The 26,074-nt window shown below is 37.9% G+C and overlaps 1 protein-coding gene across 1 annotated transcript in view; it reads right to left on the bottom strand.

Annotated features, from left to right (window-relative positions):
- The window catches only part of LOC131582469 (transcription initiation factor TFIID subunit 4-like), a 148,597-nt gene that overhangs the window by 76,394 nt on the left and 46,129 nt on the right, over positions 1 to 26,074 (bottom strand). The window contains exons 11-12 of the mRNA XM_058845719.1: positions 8,800 to 8,930; positions 6,725 to 6,850 (exon numbers count right to left, since the gene is read on the bottom strand). Of these exons, the coding sequence (XP_058701702.1) occupies positions 6,725 to 6,850; positions 8,800 to 8,930 (257 nt within the window). The remainder of the gene's footprint in view (positions 1 to 6,724; positions 6,851 to 8,799; positions 8,931 to 26,074) is intronic.

Below are 26,074 nucleotides of genomic sequence, written 5' to 3'. Positions count from 1 at the left end.
TCAGAAATGTCACTGGATTCCCTTTACACTCCATTCCACACGTGAACATTTCTCCCTTCCTCTGGAGAGTTTGCACAATTTTGCTGCTGCTCAGCTCTGCTTGTCTACATTGTCAACATCACCAGGCAATTATTTTAGTATTTTATGCTTCCTTTGGTCAAGCTACTGACTAATCATTCCCAGCTTTTTTAAAATTGCAGTTTAACTTTTTTCTTTCAGTTAATTCATATTTTGGATTTTTTCTTCCTTTCTCCTTTCTCTCTAAAATCCAAATCTTAATATGCAGCACTCCACCTGTTTTGTGAAACATGCTTTTCCAAAATCTTTTAATGCACCAGTGTTTCCTTTCTCTAAAGCTTTGGAAACACCCACTAAAATAAGAGAACCCACAAAATCAAATATTTTCAAGGACTTCATCACAATTCCTTTGCCTTCCCCTCCCTGTTCATCATGTCTAGATCTGTAAATAAAGCAGGCTGAATTTACGTAATGTCTTTTCCTGTTGATGAATAAACACCTTTAGAAGCAAGCAAGCTTCCCATAGTAATTTCAGAGAAACCCAGGACTGATCCTAAGCAGATAACATACCTCTAAATATATTAAATGCTGTCTCTTACTGAGAATGTATTCAGCAAACCAGACTTGTTAACATTTCTCCCAAACACCAGCTATTTTATTAGACCAGAAAACCTGATATTTTAATTGTGAAGAACCAAAGTGCTTTGTGTTAGAGAGTTCTTTATCTGGAAACTGAAAACTGCATAGATCACATTAGGTTTATGGAAATACTGGACTTCCAAAGTATGAAAAGCAGCATATGTTAAATGTGTGTATTCAAAATAACAGAAATAAGGGGTTTCATTTACATATTACCAAACTCCCTAATGTTCCAAACCTCAGCTCTTCCCCTGGCTTGTGTTCAGGCAGGAGGCCACAAAAAGAGAGACATCTAATTACACATGGAAGAGTGTAGTTTTAAGGGTACTTCAGATTTCACAGAATTGTCTTAAATTAGAAAGCAACTGTGTTTTAAAAATTATAAAGGTATTTATAATCCCCTCCATACTTAAATTCATGCACCATTTCTTTTAAAATTGGAGCATACTCTGAATCTATGCAGATGGTCAGACTAAAAGTACTTCTGATGTGTTTCATTATCATAATTATTCAATACTTTGCTTGATTGATAATGTCAAAGTTGCACTGTTGCTAAATGTTTGCTCCACTAACAAAAATAAGTTTTCTGTTGAGATTTGTATGGGCTTGAAAGTCCCAGGTTGTCACACCTGTGCTGGGAAATGTCTCACAGGGTCTGTCCTGCATTTAGCTCCATCTGATCCCATCTAAGGCACTTGCAGCTCTACTCCCCCTTATCAGTGTATACACTGGGGGTCTTTAATGCCTCAAATTCATCTTTTTTCATTAAATAAAGGTAAGAGTCACAACTGTACTATTGAGAGCCACTGCTGTGCCAACAGTTTCAATTTTAAACCATTTTTCCCCATTGATGACATTAGAACTTCACCCACGGCTGTACCAGCTTATAACTTTCACTTTTAATTAAAGAAATTAAATTGGCAACATGAAACACTTTGCTTTCACATTAGCTTTGTTAATAAAAAGTGAAAGTTAAAAGCATCATAGCTGAGGGTAAAACGCTGCTCAGTGTTACGACCATGGTGAGGTGGAATGCAAAAGCACAGGTCTGAAAAATGATTTATATTAAAATCATTAAATTTGAAGTAACAAATTCCTAAAAATTCAGAAAATCATCTCAATACAATAATTCCCATTTTGCTCTGCTCTCGTCAGAAGTGAGTTCCAAGTGCTCGTGCAGGCAGAAGGCTGCACTGAATCCACCGATCTCTGAAGAGAGGGAAAGGATTAAATGGAATGACAGCTGAATTCATCTCAGACTCAGAATAGCCCCTCTAAGTCATCACAGCACATGTGTGAAAGGAAATCTGCAGCACCAAATTTCACTGATCTCTCCAATAAAAAAAACCCTTCAGCCTACAGTACTACCCAATCATCCACAGATGCTAATTAACTTTACAAACAACTCTGAACATAATTTTCCATTTACTTATGTAAATTTTCTTTTTACAGAACACACCTTACTCTTGTGAATGTTGTATGTAAGATCCCAGAACTTAACAGACTTGTGCTACTAATACACAACACTGACAATAATGGACTAATCGAATGAATATATTGGAAATTAAATTTCAACATTAATTGTATAATAAAATACACAGGCATTCAGCCAGTTTGAGCAGAGCAATTAACAGATTATTTTTAACATGATGTGCTTTATCACAGAAGTATGATTCATTAATTTTCTAAGAGCCAGGACAACCCCAAGCTGTAACTCTTTACTGTCATCACTTCAAAAAACAATTCAGAAATAAAAACAACAAAACAACAACAAATCAGCTACAACCTCCTACTCTTTCTGCAGCCAGAAGTATTTCCATTATTAGCCCAGAACCAGAACTTCATTCACTTTGACAGACACCACCTGCATCTTCCAGGTTTTGGAAACATCTATGAAAGCAGCAAGAAGACAGATTTACTATAATAAGACCAGTGCTTTGTTGGGTTTGGTTTGGGTTTGTTCTTTTGTTCATGTCTTTGTTTTGTTTTTTCTTAGAGAATCTGCACGAGACACACCATGTCAAATGTAAAGGTAAATTCCTCAAGAGATTTTAGCCTGGCTTTTGACCTTTCTGCAGCCTTAAGACTCTCCTCAGTGCTGCCTGCACCATCCCCAAAGGCCGGGAGAGGATGTCTGGTTCTGCACACACCTGGCAACAACAGCCAGTGGCTCTTACTGCCAAAACAAACCAGGGCCAAGAGTTGACTCTCCCAAATATTTCCTTTAAAGAGGCTGTGCTCTACTTATGTGTTTATACACAAGAAGGTCCCTCCTTATACCATTTTTTTTTTCCCACCTGTGATGTTCCTGTCAGGAAGGAAACCCAAATTCAGTGACAACCAAGGCAGCTCAGTCCCTCCCTGCACAGCTTCTCCTTTTGACACATCACATTCTCTGGGGGCTTGAGACAAGAGCTCTTCCAGCAGCAGGAGGTGACTGCATCTCACAGTTTGGGGTGCAAGATGCCTTTATACACTTATAAATTATATATTATTTTATAATAAAAACAGTTACTAGAAAGTAAATTAGAGAAAAGCTTTGGGCTGCACGTTCAAGGCTGGTATGGGAACACTGTGGAACATTCTGGAATGCTGTGGAACACTGGGGAAGGTTATGGAATGTTGAGGAATATGATGCAGGATCCCTGAGGTGCAGGAGGTCATTCTGGCTCCTGAAACAGCACAGTAGTAGTTTCAGTTTTTAGATTTTTAATGTAAGAGAAATTGTATGTTGCATTGCTACTATAGCACACTGTGATTTTTCCTTTCCTGTCAATTTTGTCTTCCCCCAAAATATTTCCCTGGAATAAGAACATTACTCACAATGCTTATCAGCTTGTGATATGAAATTTGTATTTCTCAAGTATTTCCCAGGCATGGGACATAAGATTTTGTAAAATTCTCTCATTTAACAAGCTAAATAATACTGCTTTTTTGTTTCAAAGCCACTCATGTAGCATCACAGCTAATTTTAACTTTAGTGACTTTGCTTAGAATGTCAAAATATGCATTTTTTTGAAACCTAACTTTTTTTTCCTTCTGCCTTCTCATCTGATTTGATCTCTCCTTCTCCCAAAAACATTTCCTGAAGCAAAACCAAGCCCATCAGAGTGCTTACAAAATTTGCTATAATTTCCTCCTGTAACAGCTGAAATTACAGCTGCAGATCAACCAGAACATTTGTGTCAAATATTTTGCTTTCTCCTCCTAAAGAAACCCATGCACTACCCAAAACAACAAAAACCTGCAAACCTGACACTTTCTTTGGCCATCATTTACCTTTTTTTTCTTTACCCCTTACTGAACTGCAATGCTAAATTACCAGACCAGTTTCAAGGCCTCCCAAAGACTCCTGCTGCCTCCCCTTTAATTTCAAGCTATTCCTCCATTTTTCATTATCTTCTCCATTGATTAACCTGTTCCTAAGTAGATTATTTACCACCATCTGCTTCAATGCCCAAAACATTTCCTTCACTATCTTACTCTTCGTCAAAACCTGGACTTTGGCTGTTAACAGGGCTCCAAAGTGTAAATAATTAAAAAAGAATTTTCACTATGCAACTTCAGCCTTTTTATGCTCTTCCATATGAGACAGTAGATGAGGTACCAGCAGCAGGAAGCTTTGAAACTTTCACTGAAATGGTTCTGCTGAATAACCTTAAAAACACTTTGCACAATAACCTGTCAAAACACTTCCAAGATAAAACATCACAGCATTTCTTTACAAGGCACATTAAGAAGCTGCAGTTATAAATACATATGATTTTCAGATTTAAGCATCTGTAGCAAGGAAAACAGAAATTTCATTTTAAACCCCAGAGTTTTTTAGATTTTAAAAAGAACACCATCAAGGTGACAAAGGTGCCATGACTGGGGGAACAATGCCTTTGCATGGTGGATATTCTGAGTTTCCAGAGTCAGTTTAAGCATCTCCCCATTTGCAGACACAAATATCACCAGGCCACAGACAGAGAGAAGTGGGTACTGATGGGTATCACTTCACCAGGGGCAGATTTTAACTGTGTCCCTTTCATTTCTGTGACATTACAATGACTGCATCCTTCCCACGAGGGCTGACATCTCCTCATACACAAGACATGTTGAGAAAAAAAACCCAGAAAAATCCAAACTCCTGGGTAAGGAATTAATACACAGGAATTCAGAAAAAAGGCCTCAACAAGTATCACTGTTCAAGTACAGGTGCTTTTGCATTTGAGCAGTACCAGAGAACCTAAGGAAATAATGTAAAATCTATTATTTGGAATAAAAAATTCAGTTCCAAGCTGGCATCTACACTTGAATCACAACATTGCATAAGCACCTTCCAAGGGGTCCACAGTGTCTTCTACTTCTCTCTCTAAACATTAATACTGATAAATCAGGACTGCTGATGGCTACTCTGTGCTTTGGTTTTGGATTTTTAACACCTTCATTTATTTTCCAGTTTCATATATTTTTATAGCATACCATGTATTTCTTCCAAGCTGTCTCCTGGTTAGGAAGATGAAGTATGCATTCAATAATTTCATTAAGATTTTTTTTTCAAATAAATTAGGGGATTATTTTAAATTTTTTGTAGTAGAATTCTTTAATTTGCTCTTCCTGTATTTTATAGGAATCAAACTTGTTGATGGTGTATTTATTTCCTAACTTTAGACTTCATAGGACTTCATATTATGCAAGACTAAAATAACAACAAAAAACCCCTGTCCAAAACATAATTTTTGTATCAATTCATAAAGGAATTCAGGTTGGAAGGAACACCAGGAGATCCTCTAACCCAGTCTCAGACCAGCCTGCAAAAGGCTTTGTGCAGCCAGGGAAACATTTCTGAACTAAGGATTATAAGCTACTGCATTTTTCTCAATTAAAGAAAATGACCAACATAACTAACAAGTAGCAGGACACACAGAAGATCATTCACCAAGATGTAGCCACTGAATGAAGAGAGCAGGACCAAAAATAAATAAGCATTTCTTTATTTTTAATAAATAAGAATTAAGAATGAAAATGGCAAACATGTTTTCTTCCAATTAAAGAGTATCTAGGTTGTTTAAAAATTTGTGGACTATTTAATAATGTGAACAATTATAAATTAAGAGTACAAACAGGTCAGATTAATGTAGTCTAATTGAGAAATCAATTTCTAAATAAGCAAGGCTTGGGTTTGTTTGGGTTTTGTTGGTTTTTTTTGATCTCTCAATTTGTGAACATTAATGGCATGAAATCAAGAGGCTGTGTTACAATTGAACATTGAGTTGTTCTGTATAATCTCTTCAGAATATACAATAAATAACTCAATGGAGATTCAAATACAATTAAAAATGGGATAACTAAGGGATAAACTTATTTGCAATTAGATATGATATATATGATTAAATTTACAGTTACAAGCAGGAGACTTATCTATACCTATGTGCTCTTGAAACAAAGTTATCTGAGCTTGTTCTAGTGAACCTATGAACACTCAGTCCCTGGAAATGAAGTTACAAAGGAACAAGTCCTGAGAACTGGCAGTTAACTGGAGACAGGCATGAATCAATCAAACACTGCAGTTATAGAGAAAAGACTGGAACACATTTAAATGAAGATGAACAAATGAACAAAACTGTTTGAAAACAAAGTCTAAAAAACTAAAAAGTAAAAAAGCCTCCAAAAATTTACTGAATTTGAATCAGAATTTACTGAATTTGTTTAAAGACCAGAAGTGTAGGCTATGATTCTCCAGCAGCACAGAAACCCTTGGTATCTATTAAATTTGAAAGGCAATTGTAAAAATCATTTCACCGAATTATTTTGGAAGTGTTAGCCACTGTCTCCTGGATTCTCAAGAACTCATCAGATCTGGAGCTGTGTGTTGAAAAGGCAGAGGCATCCCAGGCAGGTGGGTCTGGAGTCAGCACAGATCAGAGCCTGACTCACGAGCTCAAGGTGTGAAGACAAACCAACAGTACCTTTCTTTTTGTAAGAAACAAAATGTGCTTATGAAACACATATCACAAAATTAAATAATTGTTTGAAGGCTATGATTGTTAAGTAGCTAAAAAAAAGCCAGCAGAAGTGATACCTTGGCAGCCTTCAGCAAAATTTCCCTCTCTTGTTCATCTTTCCGTTGCTTTTCTAAACGCTCCAACTGTTCAAAGAACTTGAGCTGTGATCGGACATCTGTGGCTTGTTCGTACCATTCATCATCCTGTAAAACAGACACCGGCCTTCAGAGAAACAGGCACTTTATCCAGACCATGCTTTTAAAGACTGTAGGTGTTACACATTAAAATCTTTCCATTGTACTAATAATAATAATAAAAATTATTAATTTTTAGGCTCAGGGAAATGAAGCCAGCCTATGGTTAATAATGCAATGAGAATCCGATAATTTTATTAATATCTAAGCAATTTAAAAAAAAAACAACAAGGATTGATTTATCAGCACCAGATACATGAAAGAGTTAAAAAAGTAAAACCTACTGACTTGGTGATGGAAAACATCTAAAATGCTTAACTTTATTACTGAATAATCCTAGCTATAGTTTATAAACAGGCTCATAACCTATAATTCCTGCATTTGTACTAATCTTGAACCAGTAACAGACTTTCTCAAGATGCAGCATTATAAAAGCATTAAAGCTAAAAACTCAAGTTGAAAATAAGCCTCTAACTCCAATTAAAACAGCAGCTTAAGACAATTAAGAACATGCAAGTTTTCCTAGCACACAGCAACCAGGAGAGTTTATGGCATGAGCCACATGAAGAACACTCAGAATGTCACATCAGAAAAAAATAAGTCATCCACATTACTTTCAGCCCATTTATCCACTTAATGTTTTCCTTTCTGACAACCATGCTTTGAAATCAAAGAATAGCATAAACCAAGAAAACTACAGAATACAATGACAACGCTACATTTCAGTCAGAGGCAACACTGTTTTTTTTCCTATGGATCTTTTTAGATATTGTTTTAAATGCTTCTTTGGCTTAACACGGTCTAAGCAAACTGTTTTCTTCTCAGACACCATCCTAGAGAGAAGGAAGGAGGGATTTAACACTCCTGATGACAATAAAGAACACTGACAATAAACAAGGATATTTTAATCTAGCATAGCAGAATATATCCATCAACTGCAATGAAATATCTATGTGCAGGCAATAACCAGGAAGAGTGGACTTTATTTTTTTAATCCATTTTTCTATCACAATGATGTTGATTATAGTCACAGATCCCAGAGTTGATTATTTTTGCAAATATCACACAGAATTAGTCCAACCTTGACTCAGGTCATGGGGTCCCCAGGTTTGGGAAACAGCTGGGCTAAGACACAGTCCAAAGCTGTTTGACCTAACTGCTACTCCAGGAATACAAAGTACACCACAAAACCAAGGAAAAACTAAACCAGAGCTATTCCATGTATATATATGCTAAAAAAATCTAAACACAGCTTAGATATCACACAACTAGTTATTGCCACCTTCCTTTGACACCAGTTTAACCACTATAATAACTAACAAGCATCTTACTTCTACTGGAAAAGATATTTCAAATATATCAATAAAGATGTTAGATTCACTTGAATTTCAAACTGATTTGTAGATCTTTATTTAAATTTCCCCCTGATTTGAGATAATCAAAATTGTTTCAGTTTTCTTCAGGAATAAAATCACTAACAAAAGAATCAGTAGCATTTTACCTTTAATAATTTTTTAATAGAAAAATCCTGTTTAATTACAGTGAAGAATTTACAGTTGAATTATTTGGTTGCTAAGGCGTATATTGGCAACTTTTGTAAAATATTAATATTTCTCACATCCAGAAAAGTCACTCTAGATTCTGAAATACCAAAGCAATTTCAATCCAATTCCTGAATAGCCTGGATAAAAAAGGAGCTATCAGGAATCAAATCTTAGCCACAATCCACGAGCAGAAAAAGCTCAGCACACGCTCCACGCCAGACACTTCAGCACAGAAAGACAGAGACAATTCCACACCCAAATTCCCCAGGAGAGGAGGAAGATGAGCTGGCAGGCAGAGCCACCACCCATCCCATCATGTTTGCTGAGCAGACAAACCTGCAGTCCAGGGGAGCTCTCAGCACGAAGCAGAACGTGCCAGTGCTGGGAGCACAAACCCACTCTGGGCTCACTTACTTTGTACGACTCCATCCGGTGCTGGGTTATCACTGTCACCTTCTCTATCACTGTTCTTAATCTGTTCTGTGTTGCATGGGAAATAAAAGTAACGACCTCAGCTGGCACATCAGTAATTCCTAGTTTTTTAGCTAAAGTGAGAAAACAAAACAAAACAGAATTAGCTTACCCCTCGTAGAAAAAAAACCCCAAAACACAAACAATGCTCTAAAGGATTTGACATCACAACTTCGTTTTCCTGAATAGAAAATTCCCTGGCAGTGTATTTATGTGGCTTTGGTGACACATTCATGACCCCTGAAAAGGGTGTGACTCTACACATTTAAAAGAGAGATCAGAGAATTTCTTTCACACTTGAAAGCGTTTTAAGAACTTTGCTGAAGTTTAGCCTGGCACATTAAACCTAGGCATATCAGTGTGTGAGACAATCTGAGTTCTCAGGTGTTCTATGTAAGAAAAACCAATTCCTTTATTTTCAGAAGCATTAGTGCAGATGAATTTCAGTGTCAAAAGGGTGAGGGTGCAGCCCAAAGCATTTTGTTGCATCCTTTAGCTTACATCACTGGCATAGTACCAATAACAGAAATTCTTTAGGGAAAAAAAAATAAACTTATTAATTGAAGGCAAAGAATTCAAATCCTATGAAAAAGAGTTGTTTAGAAACACCAGCTGTCCCCCCAACACACATTCATGGTTACTCAGACATTTGATACTTCATGCTGAGTTTGTAAGGAAAGCAAACATTCTACAGTCTAATGAATTTATATATTTAAAAAAACCATCCAAGCTACAGAAGAAAAGAAGATGGGTAACATTTAAAGATTCCTAAATTCATCAAAGTAATTAATAAGTTTTGGATATAAATTCATAGGTATATGAATATATGTACTTACTTAAACTACAGTCCTACAAAGGCATATGTGGTCCCAGCAGGGCAGTTTTCTGGACAGAAAACTCCTGTGTGCATGCACAGATATATGTATTTTACACAGGAAAAAAAATGGGTAGCTGTATTTTGTATGGACCATTGGTGTTGACTCACCACAAAAGAATAATTACCCTGAGTCAGTGTTCCATTGAATGGACACAAGACTTTCAAAAGTGGTTTGGCTGGGACATGTGAATGGTTGTGCCAAACACTACAGGAAATTTGTGACTATTTTGGGAAGTGCTTCCTACAGAGACAACTGCAAGAGGAATCCTCGTCTGGGGAGAGGTCCCTGAGCAAACACTGACCTCGGTTGCAGGAGAGCAAATGTTTGCTTTGCAAGGCGTTCCTACCTTTCCCTGGCTAATTTTGAGAGCCAGAAACCATCCCACTGAAGAGATCCCATGTCTGAAGGGATCATGTGGGACCTGAGAGCGCTGCTGGCCCCAGGAGCAGGGTGGGGCTGCTGCAGGGGGGAGTGGGCAACTGCCCTGTGCCTCACCTCCTTCCCTTCCCTTCCTTTCCCTTCCCTTGGCTCCCTCTCCAGCGGGATCTCCCTCCCACACATCCCATCCCATCCCATCGATCCCATCTCATCCCATCCCAACCCATGGATCCCATCCCATCCCATGGATCCCATCCCATCCCATGGATCCCATCCCATCCCAACCCATGGATCCCATCCCATCCCAGCAGGATCTGCCCATTCCAGTGATGGCTGGACCACCACAGCCCCACTGCACTCCCCAGCACAGTTCTCTACTCCAGCTACCACTGATGTTCATTTCAGGGATTCTTTGAAGTCGTTACCTCTTTAACTTAATCACCAACTCCCTATCTTACATGTTACCTTAAGGATTTCAGCAAGATGTATATATGATTTTTAACTAATTTTTGCTTTATCATGGGGAAGAAAATAAATGAAACCTTTCTTGGTGCCCAATTTGTTCTGTGTAATAGAGCTGGAGCTGCGCTCAGGCTGCTGAAAGCTGAACGTGTAATGGGAAGCAGACACACGCATTAAATCCCAACACTGCAACTGCCACCGAGGCAAATGAAGCCCTTGAAGTTGGGAGGATGATTCCTATGGGCAGGAGAAATTCCTCCCAGTCAGACTGGCAATATTGAGGCCTATCTGAGCATGCACCATTTTACTATGCAAACACGTGTAAGCAAAGCTATCAGTCAGAAAACCCCAGTCTGAAAGATAAAATGCAAGAAAGAAGGGACATTTCATTAACTAGTATCCAGAAAAGAGGCCTGGAGATGGAAAATTCTGCCTTATTCTAGGTAAGGGTGAGAATGGGTAATTGTTACAGTTCTTTGAATTTCACTGTAACTGTAGCTATCCAACTGCCCTGAAAACACACATACTCCTTTTATAACAAAAACTGTTGCCAACTTTTTTTTTTTCACCACAATAAAGGTCTTTCTAATCTTAAAGAATTTTATGCTAAGTAAAGTCAACCATTATAGGACTTTTCTTGTCCCTTTAACTCTTCAGAAATTCATACATAATCAATGCCACATTCTCTGAGATACCTGATGCCTCAAGATTCTTGTCCTTCATTAGCCTCTGCAATATCCCATAACCTTCTTCTCCTAAAATCCCTCAACATAATATTCCCAAGTCCAGAAAACTGCCCAGAGGCCATAGAGTCCCTCGAGAATCTGCCCTGGGACTTACCCTTTTTAATGGGTGTCTCGGGGACCTTGGGGGTGACACAAAGCTGCCTCTCCAAGTCTGCACCACCCTGAGCAGTGCAGAGGGAAAGGACCTGGCCAGGGAAACAAGAGGAACTTCCCAGAACTCCTGAAGGACAAGCACAAAGCCCTGAGCCTGGACTGTGCAATGCCATGGGCTGGGGTGAGCAGCACAGAGAGCCTGGAGGGCAGCAGGGTTATCCAGGTCCCTGCACCTGGCACCCATGGGTTGTACCTACAGCAAAAACAGTAAATCAGTGGTAGCCAATCCACCAAGGGAAGCAACTACTCCTCTTCACTCAGCCCACATTAACAATCCTGCACACTTGGGTCAGCCAGCACAAGAAAAGCTCGAAAAAACTTGAATCCAGGAAAAAAATCAATGAGATGGTCATGGGGTTGCAGCACACAACCTATATGAGAGGAACGTGAGGGCTCATTTTCTTGGAGTAAGAAGACTTAAGGGAAAGTTTATTGAGAAGATGGAACCAGATCCTTTATTAAGGTTGCCTGGAAGAAGAATGAGAAATAAATTCATAAACTGAAACAGCTGTTTCTGACTGGCTATAGGGAAGAATTCTTTCATGAAGACAAATAATGGAACACTGTGCACAAACAAGTTGAAGACTATCCTACCTCTCAAGTTTTGAAGACTTGGCCAATTAAAGTCCTAAACAACCCAGTCTGAACTGAATGTTGATCCAGCTTTGCTCAAGAGACTAGAGTGATTTGATGATCCCTGTCCTCCTGCATACATGCCTCCATATTCCTTACTACTGCACAATCCTGTGACATCTCTCCTACATCTCAGATCATCTCCTGGCACATCTCCCAGTCCAGATTTGTCCAGCATGCCAGCTGAGCACAGTCACAGACCCTGAGCCTGGCCAGTCTGTGCCAGAGCTCACTGGCAGCCAACCAGGCAGAAGAGCAAAGAAAAGGAAAAAATGGGTTCATTTCTCCCTCCACTCAGACACACAGAGGGGGCTTCTATCTAGCTCTTGATTTATCAAGTGTCTCAAAAGTGACCTGAAGGGAAAGAAGAAAGGCAAATGGAATAGTCAATCACTTAAGGCTAAAATTCTTTGGAAAACAGGATAAGGGGAAAATAATTCAATTTCCCCCCAAATGAATTAGCATCAAGGAACCAGACTACAAAAAGACTTTTAAAAAGTCATCTTGTCATCCACACGATTCATCATGTGTAGAAGCATCATCACATCTTCCCTGCTCTAAATTACATTAGCTAAACCCTGTTAGCTTGGGATGTCAGAAGCAGGGTGCATTCCAAAGCTGCGTACTACATGAAGATTTGGCACGCTCCTTAAATACTCGGATTGTACTTGGGGCAAGGGCAGAAAAATTACCAATTTCACTTAAGTTTGGAAATGCTGGCCTGGTTGTACTTTCATACACAGTTGTTCACACCACTGTGCTGAATCCTCTGACCTACGAGATGTTGTGATAGCACTGCTTAGAGCCTGTCCCTTTTTAGTTTTCTGCTCCTCAGAAAAAATGCCAAATAGAAACTGAATCTATGCACAGGGCTAGCATCTGTTAATTTTCATGTTTTCATATTAAAGTCTTAGTTTTGTGGTAGTTTATTTCCTTGACTGCCACTTCTCCTCCTGAGATCTGCTCTCATTTATGAATTTCGTAAAATGAAATGTATAAAATTTCATCCACTCTCATTTATAAGAAGCATACTGGAATCCTGTCTGCCATCAAAGGAAAATAACATTTATCTCTAAATAGGAAACTCCTGACATATTCTTCTAGTCTGCTTAATTACTTTCCCCAGTGTTAATAGGAAAAGGCTTCTCTTCCCTTTTCAAGATTCCCTAGAGTGATAATGATGTGAGAACAGAAATATGATTTATACTTTTAAGAAATTTATATATACACATATATATTCTAAAATACTACACATAATTAAATTGTATCACAAAACACAAGTATCCATGTTATTACTCATTTTTCTAACCAAGTTATTGGACAGTGGGCTACATCCACTGATATTTTTATTTAGGTCCCAGTATTCTGAATTCTGGTCTTAACTGGACCATCTGATCTTTACAATAGATACACTTAAATATGTGCAGAAACTAAGGAGAAAATTCAGATTAAAAAGAAAAAAAAAAAAAACAAACTTCTATCAAAAGAGTGCTTTCCCCTGTCTTCTGTTTTTAGAAAGTTGAACTTCTTTCTGATTTTTAGGTGATCATCTCAAGGTACTTTAAGCTTGATGATGTGGCAATCTTAACTTGCAGTCTTATGGTCAAAAGTATGATATGTGGAATTTAAAAAGAGTTGCTTGCTTTTAAATAATACATTTTTTAAATTTAGACATTTTGGATAACAAGTATACGCCTCAAGTCTTTAAAATTACTTGAGCAATGTAATTTTGTACTTTTCCTAGAGCTATGATAAAAACATCATCAAGGTTAACAACAAAAAAGGAGCTGGAGCAAAGCAATGCTCCAAGCTATAATTTTAACCAATCTCTCCAGTTGAATTCAAGTTTTGATATTTTTAGAGACAAAACTAAGGTCATACTCTTTATTCAAGTGCTCTTGCCAGATCTCTTACACCAGAACCAGGTACAAAACCATCAAGAATTGATGACTGATTGAAAGAAAACTTCAATTCTTTGTGGCAGAACTCAGTTACAGCACATCCTCAGAGGCACCAGATGCTACTGAAGAGTCACACAATCCTACATGAGAAATATGAGGGACAAATTTACACTCAAAGTGCAAATTTTGAATCTGCTGAGCATTATAGAATAACACAATGAAGTCTGCCTATATGTTAATCCTTAATTACATGTCTGGAAGCTTTAATAGCAAACCCTGGTTCAATCAGAGTTTAATAAAGATCTACAGTATATGAGCATGCAGAGAAGCATGTTAGGATATTTTGTTACAAATAAACTATATTATATTTAAATTTTTTTTGATATTGCAACAGTTACTATAAAGTCAGAACTTAGATACAAGTTCCAAAAACCTTGAGGGAAAAACTGTTCAGCAATATTATTCTGATATTGGCATATGTGTCAGTAGCACAAGATTGTTTTTCACAAATAAGAAAGCACCTAAATCTTGTAACTGAAAACTTTTTAGGTCTCAAGAAGTGAAAATTCTGCTATCATCTGCTTAGATATCTGAAAGTCACTGACTTTGCTGCACTTTAGAAGTTTAATTATATTTTATTGATCAAAAACTGAAACAAATCATAAGGAGGATACTGCCCTATTTGGGAAGTAGAAGAAAAATACTGTCTTTGCAGATAGACTTTCAAAGAATCAAAAAGTTACTTCAATAATTTATACTATAAGAGGACTGACAGGATTGAGATCAAAGATAAAAAAAATTATTTGTAAAACATCAGGTCTGACTCTGATTATTGATGTGATAAATTATTGAGTGCCTGTATAAAATCTCTTCACGTTTACACTCAAAACAAAAAAACCTTGAAGAATTGGCTTTAAGCAGTTAAACAGCTCATATTTAGGGCTTGAGTTGTCCTTCAAGAGCAATGTGAGAGTGCATAATTAGTGTCTATTTGCCCAGCTGCAGGAAGCACTCACTCCTATCACCCTAACACCAGGAGCAACTTCTTGAACTTTCAATTCTGTGCATGAAATATTGGCCCAAGATCCAACTGGAACCAGTCTTGTTAGCTCCAGACCCTTTCTGCCATTACAGCTGGCCACAAAATACAAAGTCCATCCCCCTCCAATCCAAGACATTCATTATTTAAGTTTTTGTTTAACCTCATTCAACACCATCAGATCTAGGAAAATGCAGCAAAGAAGCATCTGCTCAGATCTACCCACAGCACACAAAGTGTTGGGCTGTGCCTGGGACTGAATCTACAATTGAGGCTCAAGCCCCCTTCCCACATCATCCCAAAAGAACCACAACAGTTTTGTGCCTCAGCCCCCATCAGGAATAGCAATGTATTGGAAACACTACCACTTACTATTCAATTCTCTAAGAAAGAACTCTATTCCTTCTTTTCACCAGCATAAGGGAAACTGACAATTTTATAGTGCTGCTGTAGATGCAGCAGTGAAACGTTTAAAACACCTTAATCTCTGTACAATTACATATAATTAAATACAACATGACTGGTTAAGTAGACTCTGTTCAAGAGTTACAATATACAGGAACTTCTGGAAATTACAGTCTGAAGAAATTGGGGTGAGGGGGAGAGAAGTTCACCTTCTGAAACTAGATAAGCAATATTTGTGTAACACTCAGCTTGTCTTACACAGAAAGCAAGGCATTAAATCAAGAGAAAGCAATCAGAGCTTTGTCTGCTAAATTTGTCTGTGTATTAATAATTCTAAGCTGAGCAGTCCCACTCAAACTGTCAGGCTGAATAAACACAAAGGGGAAACAACTCCACTGTACTAAGAGGCCTTAATATCCTGAAAAACACAAACAGCAATTACTGAACTCACTTCTCCCAGCCTCATCGGGTGGAATTTAAGAACAGGATATGTCTCCCATAGAGCAGTGTCCTCAGCCCACAAAATCATCCATCAGAGCTGCATTCCTAGTGCTATCAAGGGGAAAACCCAACCCTAAATATTAAGCTAAAGAATGAGGGATAGAACACAGGAAAGGAAAAAATTAAGGAGGTTGTTTAGGTTCAGAATACCCTGGGGTTGTGTTGGGGGGGCTACCAGTGCCCCAGAGAGACTTTCAGTACTAAAAACTGAAGGCAGAGCTTGTTAAACAGTGGTAAGGCAAACAGCAACTCCTAGTTCTGATGATTAAAATTAGAGATTCCTAGGGGTGCAAGATAACCCAGCGATCCCAGGCAAAGGAAGCACTAAGATAATTTTAGCTGTAACCTTCTGGTTTCAGTCCCTTGAATAAAAGCTTCAATTTAAGTCTTACTAACTAAATGCATAAATAATTTAATCAGTGTTGACTTGCTGTACTGTTAAGCTGGTCTGCTGCTAGAAGACAGTATGAGGAAAGGAGAAACTACAAAATGTTAGCTGCCCCTTCACAAAAAGCAACCCAAATGAAGTGGTTGGAGCAGGCACCTCTGAGGAAGCTGTACCCAGGAGTGTGTTTAGGAAAGCCCCAGGCCAGGGAGTGTTTGCTGCCAAACTAGAGAATCCCTGCCAAGTGCTTGGAGATTTGCTGCAGCTCTCCTGGAGCAGGTACAAACCAGCACCGCTCTGAGAGGGGCAGATGGCCAAGATACAACAGCTCCAAACCACCCCCACCTGAATGGGAAAGGTTCTGCAAACCAGTCTGATACTGGTCAACACTTCCAGCACACCTTCATGGGGAACAGCTACTTCTACAGAGAATGACTTTTTATTCTTATTTACAAAACAATGGAAAGCCCTGCATTCCTGACTTCAGTACGCTTGTTTGTAAAAAAACATCCCTCCTCTCAGAGCTTAACAACTAACTCATGAGTCGACTTCTGGACAAACTGGACAACCTTACTGGGAACTCCTGATCTGCTGGGAGTAGCTGTCCTACACTTCTGCAGGATTACCCACCTCGGGCTGATTGCCCAGGAAGCATATTGTGAAACTGAGAAACTGTTAAAACATTGGTTATTTTTTTAAAAATCAATTCCAAACTTGCAGATTAAAATCTTCAGAATACATACCATGTTCAGTGCAAGACACAGTAGGGAAAAAATATAACCAGCCATGTAATGCAACCTAAAGGAATAAAAATGCTGAATAAAACGCCACACAATTTTTAATATTGTCTTCTCCTGCTCCCTCCAAAACAAATGACAATCAAACTATTTTAGCAAAGGTTCAACTGAGACTGTCAAGCTCTGTAGTGTGAATGCACAAGCAGAAAACCATTCAAAGTATGTTTCAGGCATTCTAGTGGATTTAACTTTTTCAGTACAAACTATGCTATAATAAATACTTATGTATTTATATAACTGTATAAAAAGTTAAGTAAACCAACACTGGATAACAGAGTCCATCATCCTTTCTCTAACAGTAATATTAGGAAATGCTGCTAGAAGATTATTAAAATAAAAAATGTGTAGTGCTCACTGGACACTAAAATTATGCCTTGTCCTGTCCTGTTAGAGCATCTTATCTATTAGGTCAGGACAGAATGCTTTCTCCATTAATTTTTCAAGTAACATTTTGAATCTGCAACATTGTAAAACAAAGAGTTCCACAACTTAACTGCACAGCTGGCAAAAGCAACCTTTTTGTTTATTTTAAACTTTTACTTTTTAATTTTAATACACTTTCTTCTTGTCAACAGAAAACAAGCAGAATAGCTCCACTCTAGAGGGGTGCATGGGTGTAACTATTTTAACACAACAGAGCCAGAGAAATAGTTGCATCCATGCAAAATCCATGTGTAACCCTGGCCATGGACTCATCCTATTTTCTGGGCTGATTCAAAACAGTTCCTAGGATTTGGAGTAGGACAAAAAAAAAATCAATCTTTCTCATCAAGTAGAGAAAGAATTTGTCAAGAATCTGACGTTATCCTACCTATACAACTTGTGTTTTTTTAATGAAGTCATATAAGATTGACCAGCAAAAGGCCTCCACTTCTCTGAAGTCTCAACCAGTGGCAAATCTGGGAACTCACTCACACTTCTTGCTTTTTGGTGAAAAGAAAAACTACTTTGAGAAGAGGTCTGTGCTACTGTATATATAACCAGACAATCCAGTTTCCAAAATTCTTTCTCTAAGCTAGATAATTAAACAGCTGAAAGGCAGCTATTAATCATCCATAAAGAGTATTTTTTATTACCCTTGGTGGTTTGTCTCTAACAGAATCCAGCTAGTCACCAAACAACATTCTGCACAGGTATGTGGAGGCTTGGAAAATGGAAGGAATTGCCACAGAGCATGGAAGCATACACACTTAAACAGTGCATCTAGGAGCAGAGAACACTTGGAATTGTGACAGCAAGGAAGGCTTGCAGCTTGATCAGGGAGGACAGAAGAGTATCAGCTCAGAAGAAACATAAGGCACTACAATTAATTGTTTCCCTGCTGTCTTCTGTAATTAACCTGTGTCTCACCTAACTTCTTTTAGAAGAAATCAAAATCTCAGTGTTAAGCAAAGACAGTATCCTTAAGTTTGATATTTAGTTCCTCCTCTTTAAATAATTCAACCTTAAGATTATTGTTGTGCCATTTGGTGTGTGTATAGTAAAAGAAGGGTGGCTGCTGAAGTCATTAAAAGGAAGCATTGAAGGACAAAGTCTTTGAGAACTACAGCTCCACATCCTACCCTATAATCCCAGTAATCTGTGCTGCAGCAATTGAACAGCGTGAGGAAAATACTAAAGACAGAGGAGAGGATGAGAACTGAAACAGAGGCAGGTCTCAACAAGTCAAATAACACACAGATTACAGTTACATGATCTTTTCTTCTTCATCTTGGTTTTCCCAAAACAAAAAATACAGCATAATAAGCATGTCCAAAGACATTCAGGAACATTCAAGAACAAACACAGAGTGACTGCAGAGGACTAGAAAATATGTTCACTATTTTTATGAATAATAGTAAATGCCTTTTGTACTTGGTTACTCACTAGAGTGTCAAATCAAAAGAGATTTTTACAGGGACCAGACCAGAAAGAACTAATATGGCAATGACACCAACAGGAGTCCCTAAGAAAACAACAGAGAAGTTGTTAGTTGGGGATTTATCTGTTTTCATGCAGAGTAGACAAATGTATTTCTTGAGCTAAACTCAAAATAGTAAACCAAGAGAGGACCTCAGGCTTAAACACCATAAATACATGATTATGACAGTACACCAGGTAAGACAAAGATGGAGCAGAACCCCTGGAAGAATGTCAGAGATGACAAACAGATGCCAGCATCCTATAGCATGGTTCTCACAAGGAACAGAACACACTCTCCATCACATCCACAGGATTTAAAGGAATACCAAGTATAATAACTTGCCTATGTGGTTCTATTCTTTTAAAGCAAACTATGTGAACAGTACAGACATTTTGACAATTTTTTCTCAAGAAAAAAGCCATCTCTGATGCCACAATCAGAACAGGTATCACAGTTGTCACCACAAGCCTGATGCCAGGCAGACTAGTTAGACGTGAGACTTCGTCTAAGGAGGCAGGATGGGAATGTCAGACAGGGAGGATATGCACAAAATCCAGGAAATTCAAAGGATACCAGAAGAGTAGACCAAAGATTATAATCTGAATTTCAAAAATGTCAGGACCTTCATGTGTGTATGCCCAGGATTAGAATTAAAACTGCCAAGATCAGGACATCATGCCACATTCATCAATACCAAATAGAGCATCACCAGATCCACCACTGAAAAATTTAACCAGGTCAGATAGTCACTTAATTTTGTCAAAATAGCTTTAGTTTATGATAGTTTATATTAAAGTTGCACTTCCACACTATTGTGTGCACGAACAGATGGTGGTACCTCATCTGGCACAACTTTGTGTTGCAGCTACTTCCTTGAAAACAAATATCCTTTGGTTAGCAGCCGAATGTCTTTGTACCAGTTCAATATTTGGCTCTGACTTATTTAACACAAGGGACTGCAAAACTGGTTAAACCACAGATTAACCCTCTCTGCATTACAACCACTGAAAAAAGTGTCAAACTGCCAATGAGTTATAGTAAATTCTGGACTTTTGTGCAATAAACTCAGCATCATGAAGGAGGCTGGCAAACGCAATTCAAACTCGTGGGAGAAGGAAAGACTGAAGGAAGTTTATGAAGTTTCTCAGAAATTTTAAGAAATGAAAACACTACAACCTTAGTATGAGCAGCAGGATTGCCAAATAAACATAATGAACAATCATTTCAACATATTTTTAAAAATATTACCTTTTACTTTTTCCCCCTTAAACGATCCTTGAAGATGCTGCTCACTGATCAATGACTTCCTCCTCCACAAAGATGTTCCAACATGTGTTGAGCGCTGGGGACATTAGCACCACCTCTAGAGCATGGAGTTTGCCTACAGGGATAATGTAAGTCAGCTTTATTGCAATATTGAATGGTTCTCTAAGGTTTTCTTTTTATTGTTCTTATTTTACATCCATGGACTTTATAAATTAATCTGGTAGAGAATGCATCTCCACAGAATGATGATCTTAATTTTGCTCTCCTTTGCAGAGACCTGGAAATTTAAGCCGTTCAATTCCCAGATGCAAATTTATTCTGAGGCTGGGTAACGTATTTTGGTGGGCCCTGAAGGCCAGAACTGCCTTCCAGAAATAGCAAGACCTTTTAAAGATGGAGCTTCACTACATTCACAAAACAGAATGAAAACTGGGTGAAAACAAAATTATTATGGTGAAAACAAAACTTGAATTCTCTAAATATTTCTGAGACCAAGTAGTACGGTCATGCTCTCAGTTCAGCTGGAGTAAAACCTTTGAAAATGATGCCTGAAGAAACAGCATCATTTTCTTCATAAATAATCATAGTTTAAACATAGCTAAATTAATCATATTTATTTTGAGAAATTACTGCTTGATGAAATAACATCAGTTCTGACACCTAAAGGTGATACTGCTAAAAGCATAACTCAGATTCTGTAGTGTTGCAGAGCCAATAAGATTAATAAAAAGAAAACCTTGGAAATACACAAAAAATATTGAACAGAAGCTGCCCTACCTTTCACAGAAAGGCAGACTCCAAGCTCTCAGGTGGTACTGAAGTTACCATTCCAACACATGTTGGGACATCTTGTAAAACAGGAAGTCTAATCATGGACCTATTAAAGAAAGAACAATAATAGGGTTTAACATTCTGCTGAAGTACTTACTGGTTATGTTTATTTGGCAACACTGCTGCTGATACTAAGATGGGAATTTATTCCCACCTTTTTTGAAAAGGAAATAATAAATGTAAATAAAATATCATTGTCTTATAACATTGTAACATTTACAGTTGATTCAGCTGGAATTTAAAACCAAATTCTCTACTGAACACGTACACTAAAGTCCAATCTCAGCCTAAGAAACAACTCTCACAACTATGGACATTGATTAGCAAACTGGGAGCAGCACATATCTTCTCAACTAAACACAATTTCTAGCAAATTGTTTGTTTTATACTAATGAAAAAGCCCAAGTTACAGAACTATTCCAGATGTCAGAATGAGGATACATCTCTACACCTGCCACATCTCTGCAGTGCCAGACTGAAGTTTACAGAAACTAGAGAAAGTCCATGCTTTTGGCATGCACAATAACTTGCAATTTGGATTATACAATACCTAACATGACTGTTTTTGTTCCCTGAGAAAAAGCAAGTAGAATCCAGAGAACTCCACTGTAGGTACAGCTCAAGCAGACTAAGCTTGTCCTTAGGACAGTGCATGACTTCAATCTGCTACACTTATGAACAGGTAGGTGTTAGAGCAATCCCCAAAGACAATCAAGAGTTATGTCCACAGGCATTCACGGAGGTCATCCTGACAGAAAGATGCTGATGGAAAAAATTATATTCAAACCAATATTTCAGTTTGAAGACAAATCAACTTATGGACAGAAAGTTTAAAGTCAGCAGTGAAAACAACTAAGTCACATTAACAAAAAGTACAGTGAAAACAAAAAATTATATTCACAGGTAATCAGAGAGCTCAGAATTTCAGAACACACAACCATTGTAATCAAAGCAGCTATAAAAGCCCTCAAAAGTAAAGCAACCAGAGAATTAACTATATTCTTATGTGAGAGCTGCTCTGGATATGAAAGAGCAGTCATCAATAGGACAGCTTCATCTCATTCAAACATGAACACAAATGTTGACAAACAAACCCAAAAAAGGAGGATGAAAAAGACTTACTGAGCTAATAACAAATGCTTTAAATAGAGGCTGAAATCACCTGGCCTGGTTCCATGAAGGGTACCCCTATGGGTTTTCACATGGTTCAGCAATATAAAATGCCCTCTAGAGCACACAAATTCTATATTTAAAATATATATATATGCACACAACTGCTGCCACAGCAATGCCACGGAGTAGATTCAATACACTTCAGAATACAGAAAACACAGATAAGCTATTTCTCTATGTTTTAACATGCAGTTTTACAGCAGACATGCAATTCAAGCGGGGCTGAACAAAGAGAGAATCAAGGCAGAGCAATGATCAATATTTCATCAGACAGAATTAAAAACATATTTTACATGTAAAATAACAGCAAGGTAAATCTATAAATTATGTTGAGCCTAACCATACAACTGTTATATTGACAGAAATAGTGGCTCAATCCTAACCAGCCAAGCTTCTCTGAAGTTGTTTTAAGGAACACTGTAGGCCATATAACTAACTGAACTAGGAGAAACTGGATTCATCAGCACATTTCCAAGCTTTATAATAACTGGCATGCACCACTATGTGTCTCCTAGAGTAAAAAATTATTTATATGAAGCAAGAGAATCTTAAACTACATCTGTGGTGGGAAATATTGTAGATGTATGCTAAGTCAGTGTAAGAGACTTTTTCCAAAGGACATTGATACTGATGCTAGATAACAAATAAACACGGCATTTTGTAAAACCATGCTACAGACAATCTGATTTCTTAATGGAGATGTAAAAAACTCTGAATGAATGTGAAATAAAAGTATCTGGACTGATTCTCAAATAAATTTCTATGATACGTATTTAAGTTAAAATCATTTGGAAGATACAAGATGAACAATATTCAAAGTGTATTCAATGTGGCCAAACCAGTCCCGTATTTCTTGGAATGCCACATCTGTTCTATTCTGACAGTGCTCTGTAACAATAAAACTGAAGTAGAAAAATGTGGTGAAGAACACAAAGTGAAGAGAAAGAGAGAAAGGAACCCTCTAAGTCAAAGAATACAATATGCCAAACTCTTACTTAAACAGTATTGTACTATGACAGTTGATTTATGGTTAGGGTTCACCACAAATTGTGACATTTTAGGGAGAGTTAATAAAGGCAAAATGGCATCACCTGGTTGTAGAAGAAATCACTTAGAGCTAGAAGTTGTGGGAATTAATAAGCTGCTGCAGATTCTAAGCCTGTGAAGGTATCATGCTCTGCTGTTTACAAAATACAAAGCAAAGTTTTTTGGAACCCCCAGTGAAGGTTTGAGAGGCCACCAAGTTCCCAGGCAAGTACATGAGACAGCTGTTCCATTTTTCCAAGGATTTAGTTATCAGATATTATAAAAAGGGTCATGTTTTATGCCATCCTTCACTGTGTCCTGCTATCTTTCACTAAAATTTAATATAAAATGCAGTGCAGCCTCATTCTTATCTGTGCTCAGAAACCATGCTGTTATCAAGGAATTAAAGCCAAGAAGTCTCTGTTTTCACAAGATGGTTATGAACTACAGAAAACTGTCACACTTAAAAACCTGCTTTATTACTTGTTGCCTGTTGCTTCATTCAGTAAACAGCAAAAACTCAGCGTCAACAATTAGCTTCTAAAACCTAACTCAGCATTTTCACCCAGCAAGAAGTGACTTATGAATGAACAAAAGTGAAACAACTACAAATTATGAAGGTTATTTTTCTTGTTTTGTTCCCATAAAACCATGTGGAAAAGCAAGGATTTTTCAGCATTATTTATTTGTGAGGGTCTAATCAGCTTACTGGCCCCTCTGAAGAAACACTACTCATTCAACTAACAAAGTTGAAGACCTAGAAAGTGTCAGGAGTTAGTATGCACATGCATGATGAATATCAACCTCTGCCTCTCAACTTCCCAAAAAGAGAAACAAAAGCCTTTGTATATGTTTCATTGTGCTATGCTGTCATGTAGAAAGATCAGGGTTTAAAGTTTTATGATTCCAAGTGGAATAACAAAAGAAATACATTATATGCTGAGAAATATCCACTCTTGATTTTGCATCAAGGAAGAATTTGAAACAGTCACAGCCTTGCCTTCCTACATGAACAAATGGCAATGATTACCAACCCAAAATGACTAGATACAAAATTGGATAAGGAAGCATGTGGGAAGCGGATGAATATCTTTGCATTAATTACCTTTCAGTTACTTCTTCCATTTAAATGGATCAATATTAGTCCCTCAGATTTAAAATAAACTTTGGATTATAACACTGCCAAGCTCAAGTACAGATAAGAACATACAATATATTAAGAAACCTCTTTCACTATGACTTTGAGGCATCTGGCTGGTGGTTACTGCCAAAGTCTGAAGAGCATCTGCTCTCACTTTAGCAGTTTATATTCCAACTCTGGTGAATGGAAGCACAATCTCTGAAACAGCCTTTGGGGAACACTACTGAGTTGCTCGACAGAACTCTTACTCAGAAAAGAGAGGAGGAGATTAATATTACAGAAAACTTGAAAGATCTAGCTTCTGAGAAAGGAGACGAGCAGTTTCCTAATACTGTACACATCACAAATCTCTCTTTTACTAAAACATTAAAACCCTGCCCTAAAACTGAAGTGATTAAATATGAATAGACCTAAAGGTAGAAAATAACATCTGTTTAAGTCATATTCAGGCAAAAGTAAGAAGAAACAATGTATCTTATCTCACTGTCAACAGGCACAATGAAAACAGAAGAATGAGGACTCACATAACAGACTTTTTCCTAATGTGCTCAAGAAGGTCACAGGCGCCTTGCTCAGTCCCGGTGTTGTCACAGCAACATATGGCAATACTGAGTCTTGTCGTGAACTCACAATGTCAGTATTTTAAGTGCCCAGTAGCACAAATGACTAAATTTGTGTGTGGTCCTAAGCAAACAACAAATCTGGCCACACACAGTGAAAGCCCAGCTTCTAAAACTTCAAAATCAGCTGAAGGAATTCTCTCCTCAAGAGCCATAGATCCTAGATAGTAGCCACTTCTGAACTCCACAGCCACTTTCAAAACTATAAAAGACTTCATGTAAAACCAAAATAAAGCTCTAAAAGTGGCTGCAGGAGATCACTAGGAGTGGCCGCTCTTCTGGATTCACTGCTTTTGAGAAGTAAATCCCTGCAGCTGCTTTTAAAAGCTTTGAAAGTTTCATTTCAATTATCAAAGCCAATAAAGCTTCAAAAACAGCCATAGGGATTTGTTCCTCAGAGGAGCAAACCCCAAAAGGCAGTGATGAATAGTGTGATGGGTTGTGTGGCTCTTAAAGTATGTACAGATTCCTGTAAGTCCTGCACTTGTAATTACAGCTCCATGTTGTGCAGCAATTGTTACAGCCAGACAGCTCATTAAGCCTTATGTGGCAAATTCATTACTGATTTCCCATTCTTTAAAACAGTTTTATGTCTGCTGCCTTTTCCTTTTCTTACACCTGTATCAGCTATTATGTGAGCACCCCTCCCAACAGTTTCTCAGCCACATTTCATGAAGACCTTGCTGGCTGCAGTCTCAGGTGGTGCTAAGCCAGTCCCAAAAGGCAGGACATGCTTTCCCAGCTGTCATCACATCCTCACAGCGAGCTCACTACAGCCTGCAAAACCATTCCTTTCTCTAAAGGGGAACTTAAAATGGCATTTTGTTAAGTACAAGAGTGAAGTCTGACAATAAGTCAATGAAGAACTTGCCTGCAACTGCAATATAAAAAGGCTCCCGTTAATTCAATGAACACAAACACAAATAACATTTCAGAAGCAACATGACTTAAAGAAAACTATCTGCAATGATATGCAACAA

Source organism: Poecile atricapillus, chromosome 10 (assembly GCF_030490865.1).
Source record: "Poecile atricapillus isolate bPoeAtr1 chromosome 10, bPoeAtr1.hap1, whole genome shotgun sequence".
In the NCBI taxonomy this organism is placed as follows: Eukaryota; Metazoa; Chordata; class Aves; order Passeriformes; family Paridae; genus Poecile; species Poecile atricapillus.
The sequence above is the reverse complement of the archived record's forward strand: the minus strand, read 5'-3'. Positions and strand labels throughout refer to the sequence as shown.